Genomic DNA, 12,606 nt, shown 5'->3' with positions numbered 1-12,606 from the left:
GTGTCGCAATCTGAGTAAACATTGTATTAGATACAGTGGATTCCTGAGTCAAAGATTGACCAGGCTGCTCAGTCTCAGAATAGTGGGCATGTGGCATAGTGTCACCTCAGACTAACACTTTCATGTTTTTCTATGACTCCAATGGAAAAACCGTTAGCACAGTCGCAAACATAGCCTCAATTGTGTATAATGTAGAACCTTTATACAGAAGATAGTCACTATACTAGTAACTTATAGCAAGCAACCATTCTATAGCAAGTCTCTTTTACATGTGAAGTTTATCCTGTAACCAGTTGGAATATAGGACTACTTGGAGTGGTGTCTATGTAAACCGCCTGCCATACTCTGTAGTTTCCCCTGCTTTCACCCTAATGGCATGTCCCCCGTGCAGGAGAGAAGCTGCGAGTTTTGGGTTACAACCATAATGGGGAGTGGTGCGAGGCGCAGACCAACCACGGCCAGGGCTGGGTGCCCAGTAACTACATCACCCCGGTCAACAGCCTGGAGAAGCACAGCTGGTACCATGGGCCTGTGTCGCGCAACGCTGCTGAGTACCTGCTCAGCTCGGGCATCAACGGCAGCTTCCTGGTCAGGGAGAGCGAGAGCAGCCCCGGGCAGAGGTCTATCTCACTGCGCTACGAGGGCCGCGTCTACCACTACAGGATCAACACAGCCTCCGACGGGAAGGTGAAGACACACACACACACACACATCCTACCTCTATTCTATCACATCGCCATAGCACATCGCCATAGCACATCTTTATATGAAATGATGCCCCACAGACTATGTCCCCAAGTCCTAAACAGCCACTGGTTTTACCTCTCTCTCTCTCTGGTTAACAGTAATTATCTCAGGAAGTTGTAAGTGGCCTGACTGTCAGTGGGCTTTAGTGGAGGTCTCCACAGAGCAGCTTATTCTACCCCCTCTGGGAAAGCCTCATTTAGAGAGGACATGGCAGGTCTGGAGCTGATTGGCCTACGTTCCAACACTCTAAAATGGCCTCTCCTCTCCTTCATGACCGCTGATCTCAACAGGTACCAGAAAGATGCTGGGAGTGGGAAAAATAAGTACCCAATAGTGCAGTATCAACCAAGTATATTTTCACCTCGATCATAATTATCATCTTTCATTGTAGAAGCCTATCCTCTCATGTATTGTCTACCTCAATTTGACGGGGGCTTGAAGGAAAGGAGGTCGTATATGACTAGGACACACCCTGCTTGTGTGCTACACCAACCCTTATAAGTGGTCATGAGGAAAGGAGACCTTAGAAAGAAGCCTTATATGAACATTAGCATAATCAGTCTGCCAGCCATCTTCTCCCCTCTCTTGACCGCATCATCCCAGCATTCCTCACTGTGAGCAAGAGGTTCAGCAGCCACCAGATACCAGATAAGGACAGACCAGCGTGTGTGTGTGTGTGTGTGTGTGTGTGTGTATATATATATATATATATATATTACACACACGTACTTTAACACATGCACACACAGACTTTCAATCTCCCACCCTCCCTACCCCCTGCAGTTCCACCAGCTCCCACCCTCCCTACCCCCTGCAGTTCCACCAGCTCCCACCCTCCCTTCCCCCTGCAGTTCCACCAGCTCCCACCATCCCTTCCCCCTGCAGTTCCACCAGCTCCCACCCTCCCTTCCCCCTGCAGTTCCACCAGCTCCCACCCTCCCTTCCCCCTGCAGTTCCACCAGCTCCCACCCTCCCTACCCCCTGCAGTTCCACCAGCTCCCACCATCCCTAACCCTGCAGTTCCACCATCTCCCACCCTCCCTTCCCCCTGCAGTTCCACCATCTCCCACCCTCCCTACCCCCTGCAGTTCCACCAGCTCCCACCATCCCTACCCCCTGCAGTTCCACCAGCTCCCACCATCCCTACCCCCTGCAGTTCCACCAGCTCCCACCATCCCTACCCCCTGCAGTTCCACCAGCTCCCACCATCCCTACCCCCTGCAGTTCCACCAGCTCCCACCATCCCTACCCCCTGCAGTTCCACCAGCTCCCACCATCCCTACCCCCTGCAGTTCCACCAGCTCCCACCATCCCTACCCCCTGCAGTTCCACCAGCTCCCACCATCCCTACCCCCTGCAGTTCCACCAGCTCCCACCATCCCTACCCCCTGCAGTTCCACCAGCTCCCACCATCCCTACCCCCTGCAGTTCCACCAGCTCCCACCATCCCTACCCCCTGCAGTTCCACCAGCTCCCACCATCCCTACCCCCTGCAGTTCCACCAGCTCCCACCATCCCTACCCCCTGCAGTTCCACCAGCTCCCACCATCCCTACCCCCTGCAGTTCCACCAGCTCCCACCCTCCCTACCCCCTGCAGTTCCACCAGCTCCCACCCTCCCTTCCCCCTGCAGTTCCACCATCTCCCACCCTCCCTTCCCCCTGCAGTTCCACCAGCTCCCACCCTCCCTTCCCCCTGCAGTTCCACCAGCTCCCACCCTCCCTTCCCCCTGCAGTTCCACCAGCTCCCACCCTCCCTTCCCCCTGCAGTTCCACCATCTCCCACCCTCCCTACACCCTGCAGTTCCACTCTCTCCCACCCTCCCTACGCCCTGCAGTTCCACTCTCTCCCACCCTCCCTACCCCCTGCAGTTCCACTCTCTCCCACCCTCCCTACCCCCTGCAGTTCCACCAGCTCCCACCCTCCCTTCCCCCTGCAGTTCCACCATCTCCCACCCTCCCTACACCCTGCAGTTCCACTCTCTCCCACCATCCCTACCCCCTGCAGTTCCACCAGCTCCCACCCTCCCTTCCCCCTGCAGTTCCACTCTCTCACACCCTCCCTACCCCCTGCAGTTCCACCAGCTCCCACCCTCCCTTCCCCCTGCAGTTCCACCATCTCCCACCCTCCCTACACCCTGCAGTTCCACTCTCTCCCACCATCCCTAACCCTGCAGTTCCACCAGCTCCCACCCTCCCTTCCCCCTGCAGTTCCACCATCTCCCACCCTCCCTTCCCCCTGCAGTTCCACCATCTCCCACCCTCCCTTCCCCCTGCAGTTCCACCAGCTCCCACCCTCCCTTCCCCCTGCAGTTCCACCAGCTCCCACCCTCCCTTCCCCCTGCAGTTCCACCAGCTCCCACCCTCCCTTCCCCCTGCAGTTCCACCAGCTCCCACCCTCCCTTCCCCCTGCAGTTCCACCAGCTCCCACCCTCCCTTCCCCCTGCAGTTCCACCATCTCCCACCCTCCCTACCCCCTGCAGTTCCACTCTCTCCCACCCTCCCTACGCCCTGCAGTTCCACCAGCTCCCACCCTCCCTTCCCCCTGCAGTTCCACCATCTCCCACCCTCCCTACGCCCTGCAGTTCCACCAGCTCCCACTGTGCTTATATTCAGCTGTCTGGAATGCAGACTTTTCCAATATCTGTACCTCACTTCTCTTGTCTGCGGAACACTCCTCATATCACCCCCACACAACACAAATTGAGTGATTAACAGTATTCTGATCAGCCCAGATTCCTGTGTTAATGAAATGGATTCCCTGCTGGGATGACTGTTCCTGAGACAGGCCCTGCTTACGTAAATGGTCAAGCTGGAGCTTTTTTAGGCTGTATGTGTGAGAGTCTCTTTATTGTTCAAGACCTTCGGATGCTGCTCTTTTCAGGTTTTTCTTTCACTATCTACTCAGTCAGTACCTACATACATTATATCCAATTACATTCTGTTAAACTATAAAAAGTAATCAATTTGTGAAGATGTGCAGACTACTATAAAATGTTTCCAGAGTGGAACAGGCCATGCATAGCACACTGAAAACAGGATCTGGGACTGAGGTCTTATGTAAGACATGGACAATGGAAAAGACCGTGTCCAGTCAGCCTTGACCAAGATCCCTCACCAGAGATTGTCTGCAGTTGGGAAGTGCTCTCAATGCTTTTTGAGAGTGCTGCTGCTTTTCTACATATTATCCAGCCAGTTCAGTTGCTTCATTTTACAGAGGAATATATCTATCCTGTTTTCTGTTTTGTTCATACTTGCTGCAGCATATGATAAGATGTTCATTTATCAGACACTTTAATTTACAGCGACCTATGTAACGTCTAAGTAACTGGTGCTGGAATTAAACCCACAACTCCGGTGTTTCTGAATCTCCTTACTGTTATTGGCTTAAACAGTCATCCAATGTAAACTCAAAAACGGCCTATCCCTCTCTCCAGCTATACGTGTCGTCTGAGAGTCGTTTCAACACCCTGGCAGAGCTGGTGCACCACCACTCCACGGTGGCCGACGGCCTCATCACCACGCTGCACTACCCGGCGCCCAAACGCAACAAGCCCACCATCTACGGCGTGTCACCCAACTACGACAAGTGGGAGATGGAGCGCACCGACATCACCATGAAGCACAAGCTGGGCGGAGGGCAGTATGGAGAGGTCTACGAGGGGGTCTGGAAGAAGTACAGCCTCACTGTGGCCGTCAAGACCCTCAAGGTACGCAGGGAGACGGGACGTGTCTCTGGGGTTTGTTGGGAGTTCAGGGAGTGAGATTGGACCATCAGAATGAGTTAATGACAATATTATCTGTTAGCTACTGAAATGTTTGTTAGGCTGTTGAAAAATAAGAGTGGCGTTTCAGATGATGGGATCTGAGCCTGGTAACCGTGCTGAGTATACCACATAGGTGTAGAACAGAGACATCTGCTGAGCAAACACACTAAAGCTTCTAGAGGTAGTTCCATGTTGGAAACATGTAACGATGGACTATAGTCTAGATGTAGCTATCCGTTTGAAGGCATTTTCTCCTGATGTGTGTGGTTGACCGTCTAGTCCTGTTCTCACCCACTCAGGAGGACACCATGGAGGTGGAGGAGTTCCTAAAGGAGGCTGCTGTCATGAAGGAGATCAAACACCCCAACCTGGTACAGCTACTGGGTGAGTTACTGTGGAACAACACTTTTCAGTTGCAGATGTCCTATAATTGTCTCTTCCTGAAAAGCCACTCTGTACTGCTATTGTCAGTGCTGTAACTACCGTTGTCCCTCTCTCTGTCAGGCGTGTGCACGCGGGAGCCCCCGTTCTACATCATCACAGAGTTCATGACCCATGGCAACCTGCTGGACTACCTGAGGGAGTGTAACAGGGAGGAGGTGAATGCTGTGGTGCTGCTCCACATGGCCACGCAGATCTCCTCCGCCATGGAGTACCTGGAGAGGAAGAACTTCATCCACAGGTGAGACATGACACTCTCTCTCTTCCCATTTCTTACCCTTCTTCACTCATCTTTCCTGCTTCACGCTTTCATCACCTGTCCTCTTCTCCCCAGACAAAGATATTATACAGTGTATTCGGAAAGTATTTAGACCCCTTGACTTTTTCCACATTTTCTTACATTGTTCTAAAATTGAACAGCCTTGTTCTAAAATTGATTAAATCGTTTTTTTTACTCACATTTTACATTTACATTTTTGTCATTTAGCAGACGCTCTTATCCAGAGCGACTTACAGTAGTGAATGCATACATTTCATTTCATGCATTTTATTATTATTATTATTTTTTTGTACTGGCCCCCCGTGGTAATCGAACCCACAACCCTGGCATTGCAAACACCATGCTCTACCAACTGAGCCACAGGGAGACTCCTCAATCTGCACACAATAACCCATAATGACAAAGCAAAATCAGTTGTTTTTTGTTGCAATTCTTTTTTTTTTACTGATCACATTTACATAAGTATTCAGACCCTTTACTCAGTAATTTGTTGAAGCACCTTTGGCAGCGATTACAGCCTCGAGTCTTCTTGGGTATGACCCTACAAGCTTGGCATACCTGTATTTGGGGAGTTTCTCCCATTCTTCTCTGCAGATCCTCTCAAGCTCTGTCAGGTTGGATGGGGAGCGTCGCTGCACAGCTATTTTCAGGTCTCTCCAGAGATGTTTGATCGGGTTCAAGTGGGCTCAGGCTGGGCCACTCAAGGACATTCAGAGACTTGTCCCGAAGCCACTCCTGCGTTGTCTTGGCTGTGTGCTTAGTGTCGTCGTCCTGTTGGAAGGTGAACCTTCTCCCCAGTCTGAGGTCCTGAGCGTTCTGGAGCAGGTTTTCATCAAGGATCTCTCTGTACTTTGCGCCGTTCATCTTTCCCTCGATCCTGACTAGTCTCCCAGTCCCTACTGCTGAAAACATCCCCACAGCATGATGCTGCCACCAACATACTTCATCGTAGGGATGGTGCCAGGTTTCCTCAAGATGTGATCCTTGTCATTAAGGCCAAAGAGTTGAATCTTGGTTTCATCAGACCAGAGAATCTTGTTTCTCATGGTCTGAGAGTATTTAGGTGCCTTTTGTCAAAATCCAAGTGGGCTGTCTTTTACTGAGGAGTGGCTTCCAGCTGGCCACTCTACCATAAAGGCCTGATTGCTATGAGACTAGTCTCATAGCAAATGGTCTGAATACTTATGTAATTAAGATATTTACATTTTTTGTTAATAAATTTGCAAATATTTCAAAAAACCTGTTTTCACTTAGTCTTTATGGGTTATTGTGTATTTATTTAATCCATTTTAGAATAAGGCTGTAACATAACAAAGTGGAAAAAGTCAAGGGGTCTGAATACTTTTCCGAATGCACTGTATGTGTGCTATTGCTGTGAGATTGACTTTGCCCCAGCATGTTTTATGATGGCCTAGAAGGTGATATGATTTATGTCCTCCCGTCGATTTTCAAGCTTGTCGAGACTCCCCAGCTTCCTCAAGTGTGCACGCAACGCCAACTCTTCAAGACATAGATATTTGAAGAGATTGCCATCCAAAACAAATACATAGTTCTGCCTTTGACGCCATGTCCTCTCTGTGCTCCAGGGACCTGGCAGCCCGTAACTGTCTGGTAGGGGAGAACCACCTGGTGAAGGTGGCAGACTTTGGGCTGAGCAGGCTGATGACGGGGGACACGTACACGGCCCACGCTGGGGCCAAGTTCCCCATCAAGTGGACCGCCCCGGAGAGCCTGGCCTACAACAAGTTTTCCATCAAATCTGACGTCTGGGGTGAGTTTGGAGATGAGACAGTAATTCAAAGACAAATGTATTTCTCATATTTAGAATTCTTTATACTGAACAAAAATATAAATGCAACATGTAAAGTGAAATAAAAGATTCCATAAAAATTCCATACGCACAAAAAGCTTATTTCTCTAAAATGTTGTGCTCAAATTTGTTTACATCTTTGTTAGTGAGCATTTCTCCTTTGCCAATATAATCCATCCACCTGACAGGCGTGGCATATCAAGAAGCTGATTAAACAGCATGATCATTACACAGGTGCACCTTGTGCTGGGGACAATAAAATGGAACTAAAATGTGCAGTTTTGTCACACAACACAATGCCACAGATGTCTGAAGTTTTGAGGGAGCGTGCAATTGGCATGCTGACTGCAGGAAGGAATGTCCACCCGAGCTGTTGCCAGAGAATTGAATGTTAATTTCTCTTCCATAAGCCGCCTCCAACGGCGTTTTAGAGAATTTGGCAGTACGTCCAACCGGCCTTACAACCACAGACCACGTTTAACCATGCCAGCCCAGGACCTCCACATTCAACTTCACCTATGGGATCATCTGAGACCAGCCACCCGGACAGCTGATGAAACTGGGTTTGCACAACCAAAAAATGTCTGCACAAACTATCAGAAGCCGTCTCAGGGAAGTTCAACTGCGTGCTCGTCGTCCTCACAAGGGTCTTCACCTGACTGTTGTTCACCAACTTCAGTGGGCAAATGCTCACCTTTGATGGACAGTAGCACGTTTGCTCTTCATGGATGAATTCCGGTTTCAACTGTACCGGGCTGACGACAGACGGCTTGTATGGCATCGTGTGGGTGAGCGGTTCGCTGACGTCAACATTGTGAACAGAGTGCTCCATATGGTGAGGGCAGGCATTAAGCTACAGACAAACGACACAATTGCATTTTATCGATGGCAATTTATGAATGCAGAGATACCGTGATGAGATCCTAAGGCCCATTCTCGTGGCATTCATCCTCCGCCATTACCTCATGTTTCAGCATGATGATGCACGGCCCCATGTTGCAAGGTTCTGTACACAATTCCTGGAAGCTGAAAATGTCCCAGTTCTTCCAAGGCCTGCATTACTCACCAGTCATGTCACCCGTTGAACATGTTTGGGATGCTCTGGATTGACGTGTGTTCCCGCCAATATCCAGCGACTTCGCACAGCCATTGAAGAGGAGTGGGACAACAGGCCACAATCAACAGCCTGATCAACTCTAGGCCTAATTCATTTATTTCAATTGACTGATTTCCTTCTATGAACTGTAACTCAGTAAAATCGTGCAAATTGTTATATTTTTGTTCAGTGTTTATCATTATGATTACAATGTCATGAATAGTCCTGTTTTGGCATGAAAATTGACTCATCGCTGTACTTCATCCCAAACTCCCAGCGTTCGGAGTGTTGCTATGGGAGATCGCCACCTATGGGATGTCTCCGTACCCTGGCATAGACCTCTCCCAGGTGTATGAGCTCCTAGAGAAGGACTACCGTATGGACCGGCCAGAGGGCTGCCCAGAGAAGGTCTACCAGCTCATGAGGGCCTGTGAGTGCGCATATACTGAGTGTACAAAACATTAGGAACACCTGCTCTTTCCATTTAGACTGTCCGGTGAAAGCTATGATCCCTTATTTATGTTACTTGTTAAATCCACTGCAAAATGGGGTGCAGTGCAACGCAATATTAGGAAGGTGTTCCTAATGTTTTGTTCACTCAGTTTTCTCCAGACTATGGCTGATTAGCACAGCCTGGCTTAGCCAGTCAGTACTTCATTTTTTTGTTTGTGTAATGTCTACTGGAATGAAATCATTGACTAGTACCAAAACTAATTTCCTGGGATTTGTCTTGAAGGGATACAGCTTTAATAAAAATTGACTTTTCATAGGTTAGGAGAATTTACGCAATAGGTTGGGATAATTAGGTTAGGGTTAGCTAAAATGTAAAAAAAATATATATACTTTTGACTTAATTTAACAATAGCTGTATCCCTTCTAGACATGACCAATTTCCTGTTCTCTCCTCTCCCAGGCTGGAAGTGGAACCCTGCGGAAAGGCCCTCCTTTGCAGAGACCCACCAGGCCTTTGAGACCATGTTTCAGGAATCCAGCATCTCTGACGGTGAGAACACCCGTCTCCTGTCACAATTACACACGTTATAGCTGAATTTAAGACAGCAACTACAACTTTAATTTGAGGCATTAGATGTAGGTTTTATGGTAGTTGCAAAAAAATCGGACCGAGAGATTTGGGTCATTACCATTTTAGTTTAGAAGAGTTAGTTTGCCATATGTTTTCCAGTTGCTGTACATCAGTAAGTAGTAGGTTAATACACAGTCTGATGCTTGTTTGTGTGTGCGTATCATGTGACAGAGGTGGAGAAGGAGCTGGGGAAGAAAGGGAAGAAGGTGACACTGGGCCCCATCCAACAGGCTCCACAGCTGCCCACCAAGACCAGGACCCTCCGTAGGAATGTGGACAGAGATGGAGACAGCCCTGGTGAGACTCGCCTACCTTTACCTACCCCTCATCTGAATACACTGCACCCTAAAGTGGATGCAACCCATATTTAAACAGATGCCATTGGGACAATGTTATAATATATTTTTAATGCTACAGTGTTTTCCCCAAAAATGTCTGTGTTGAGTGTTGCTCAAACAACTGATGATTTGCATATTTGTGTGTTCACCCAGACGCCGTGGAGCCGGATGTGGCCGTGTCCCCCATGCTCCCAAGGAAAGAGCGTCCGTTCCTGGACAGCAACCTGAACGAGGATGACCGCCTGCTGCCCAAAGACAAGGACAAGTCCCGCAACAGCCTCTTCAACCTCATCAAGAAGAAGAAGAAGACTGCGCCCGCCCCGCCCAAACGCAGCAGCTCTTTCAGGGACATGGACGGACACGCGGAGAGACTGGGGCTAGCACCCGACCCCCGAGACGACTTCAACAACGTCTCCTCAGCCTTCAGTGTTACACATACCATCGACCCCAGCAAGTTCCCGAGTGCTAACAACAATGGGGTAGGGGGTATTACCAACGGGGGCCCCACCTATCCAGGCCCCCTGTTCCCCCCGCATCATTCCAGGAAGAAAGGTACGCCGGTGGTGCCCAGTGTAGTGGGTAAAACAGCCACCACCCCACCCAATGAGGAAGATATAGTCTCTAACTCCAAGCGTTTCCTGCGCTCCTCCTCGGCCTCTAGCATGCCCCCGGGCTCAGAGCGCACTGAGTGGAAGTCAGTCACGCTGCCACGTGACCTGCACAAAGGCCACTTTGACTCAGGCACCTTTAGGAGCAAGCCCGCCCTGCCACGCAAGAGGGCCAACGAGAAGCCAGAGATCAGCGCCCCTCGCATGGGCACCCTGACCCCCCCGCCCCGCCTGCCCAAGAAGACTGAGGACATGTCAGACGAGGTGTTTAAGGACGCTGAGCCCAGCCTCCTGACGCCCAAGCTTGGCAGAAGGCTTCTAGGGTTGGGGGTGGACAGCTCCAAGACCAGCGCCCTGCAGGCCGAGCTGCTCAAGCCCAACGTGTTCCCTGCGCTGGGGGCAGCCGGGGATGAGTGCAGGGCCCGCCGCCACAAACCCAACCTGGACTCCTCCGCCCCCAGGGAGAGAGGCAAGTTCCAGAAGACCAAACCTGCTCCCCCTCCACCCCCACCCTCCAGTGCCAAGATCTCCTGCAGCCCCACTCACGAGCTCCCCTCACCCACAGATGCCAAGGCCTCAGACCCCCACTACCCATCTAGCTTCAGTGACCAAGTCCGGTCTCCCCTGGAGGCCCACAAGAAACTTAACCTCAACACCTCCTCCAAACCACAGCCATTAAAGACCTCCTCCTCTTCAGTGTCTGGCTCTACCTCCAGCCCCCTGGGCTTCTCCCTCAACTCCCCAGGAGACCGGGCCTCTCCCACAGCCTTTATCCCCTTGATGAACACCCGCCGCTCCCTGAGGAAGACGCGTGCGCTCCCGGAGCGCCAACCCAACTCGGCCATCACCAGGGAGATGGTCCTGGAGGGCACGGAGCTGCTGCGCACCGCCATCGGACGCAACTCTGAGCAGACAGGCAGCCACAGCGCTGTGCTGGAGGCGGGCAAGAACCTGTCCAAGTACTGCGTCAGCTACGTGGACTCCATCCAGCAGATGAGGAACAAGTTTGCCTTCCGCGAGGCCATCAACAAGCTGGAGAGCAGTCTGCGTGAGCTGCAGATCTGCCCTGCTGCCACCGGGGGCGCCAGCGGAGCACAGCAGGACTTCAGCAAGCTGCTCTCGTCTGTCAAAGAGATCAGTGACATCGTTCAGAGGTAGCAGAGAGGCCACATTGACTGGGATAAAAAGCTGAAACTTAATGAACCTAACCTCCCCCTCTCTCACTGCATGTAATGTTCCATGGCCGTGTCTCCTCTACCGTGGGCATGCTGAACTCACGTTGAGGTGGAGGGCAGGACATGTTACAGTGCCACTGGACGGTTTAAGCATGATGCACACCTCAAAGGAAGACTATGCAGCTTTACAGGAGGTCGGAGAACACTAAAGACTGGTTACTGTGTTCAGAATCGAAGTTCGTTTTTCCTTATGTCGAAAGCCTTAACTATGAATGCAACTAAAATTTGGCCCCAATTCTGCATCATGTGACTTTCATCAATCATTGTCAATTCTTTTTTTATGACACTATAGACAAAACGCATGTCACATTCTTTCCTTTACTGTCAGTGGTTTACAATGGGAAGTGCACATTGTATCTACACCTTTTGGTAGCCACTTCATCTACTGTACCTTTTTCCCCTTTGCTTGCTGCCGATCTCTGATGGTAAAGTGTGACTGTCAGTATTGTGCCATAGAGGAAAGACCACCTGGGAACATTTTGCATCTGAATAAAGTGCCTTAACACTATCAGTAGAATTACCAGGTAATTCCCCAAAGCCAAACTAAACAATATGGCCTTCATGCAGTCATATTCCATACTGAACACTGTCTCCAACATACCTTTCACTAACGCCTTCTGGAGTTGGACGTCACGTATTGATGTCTTACGAGGAATGACCATTGAAATTCCACTGTGTAGTCAGGGGGTGACTAAGATGTGTTTTTTGTTCTACTTCTCAGTTAAATGTACTTTTGCCCTGTCTGACTGCGATGCCTGAGGATGAAATCAACCACAAGCTGCCTTTATTTCAATGTTGACTCCTTGTTTTATTCTTCCCATAAAAAAATCATGCCACTACTTTTGTTGGATCCGAGCCGCCTCAACATTTGACTAATTTTGCTCTCCTTTGTAAATAAACTCTTTTCCTTTTCATTTGTTCCTCCCTGTAACATTAAAATACAAAGCAATTTGCTACTTGAAACAATGTCCTGTGTTTTTACTTGACTTGCATTTCTACATGCAGTATTGGTGGAAGTGTGATTGTCCATGGACAATGTGACGAATGAGGCAAGCAGAACAACAGGTTATGTATAATGTATTTCTGTCTAGAGCATGTTATCGTCATTGAAATCAAAATGTCAACATCTTAATCATACACATGCAAGAACGCATTTAAAATGTTAGCACAGCTCCTTCAATTTATACATGTACGTTTTAACT

At 49.8% G+C, this 12,606-nt stretch overlaps 1 protein-coding gene across 2 annotated transcripts in view; it reads left to right on the top strand.

Moving 5' to 3' along the window:
* LOC115204069 (tyrosine-protein kinase ABL1-like) overlaps positions 1–12,367 on the top strand; it is a 50,782-nt gene extending 38,415 nt beyond the window's left edge. For both annotated transcript variants that reach the window (XM_029769347.1, XM_029769348.1), the window contains exons 3-11: positions 392–687; positions 4,183–4,455; positions 4,812–4,896; positions 5,017–5,194; positions 6,820–7,004; positions 8,417–8,569; positions 9,053–9,142; positions 9,395–9,520; positions 9,715–12,367. In XM_029769347.1, the coding sequence (XP_029625207.1) occupies positions 392–687; positions 4,183–4,455; positions 4,812–4,896; positions 5,017–5,194; positions 6,820–7,004; positions 8,417–8,569; positions 9,053–9,142; positions 9,395–9,520; positions 9,715–11,327 (2,999 nt within the window). In that variant the 3' untranslated portion in view covers positions 11,328–12,367. The remainder of the gene's footprint in view (positions 1–391; positions 688–4,182; positions 4,456–4,811; positions 4,897–5,016; positions 5,195–6,819; positions 7,005–8,416; positions 8,570–9,052; positions 9,143–9,394; positions 9,521–9,714) is intronic.
* Positions 12,368–12,606: the final 239 nt, after the last annotated feature.

The sequence above is a fragment of the Salmo trutta genome, chromosome 12 (genome assembly GCF_901001165.1).
Source record: "Salmo trutta chromosome 12, fSalTru1.1, whole genome shotgun sequence".
NCBI lineage: Eukaryota > Metazoa > Chordata > Actinopteri > Salmoniformes > Salmonidae > Salmo > Salmo trutta.
Note: the sequence above shows the minus strand (reverse complement) of the source record. Positions and strands in the feature narration are given on the sequence as shown.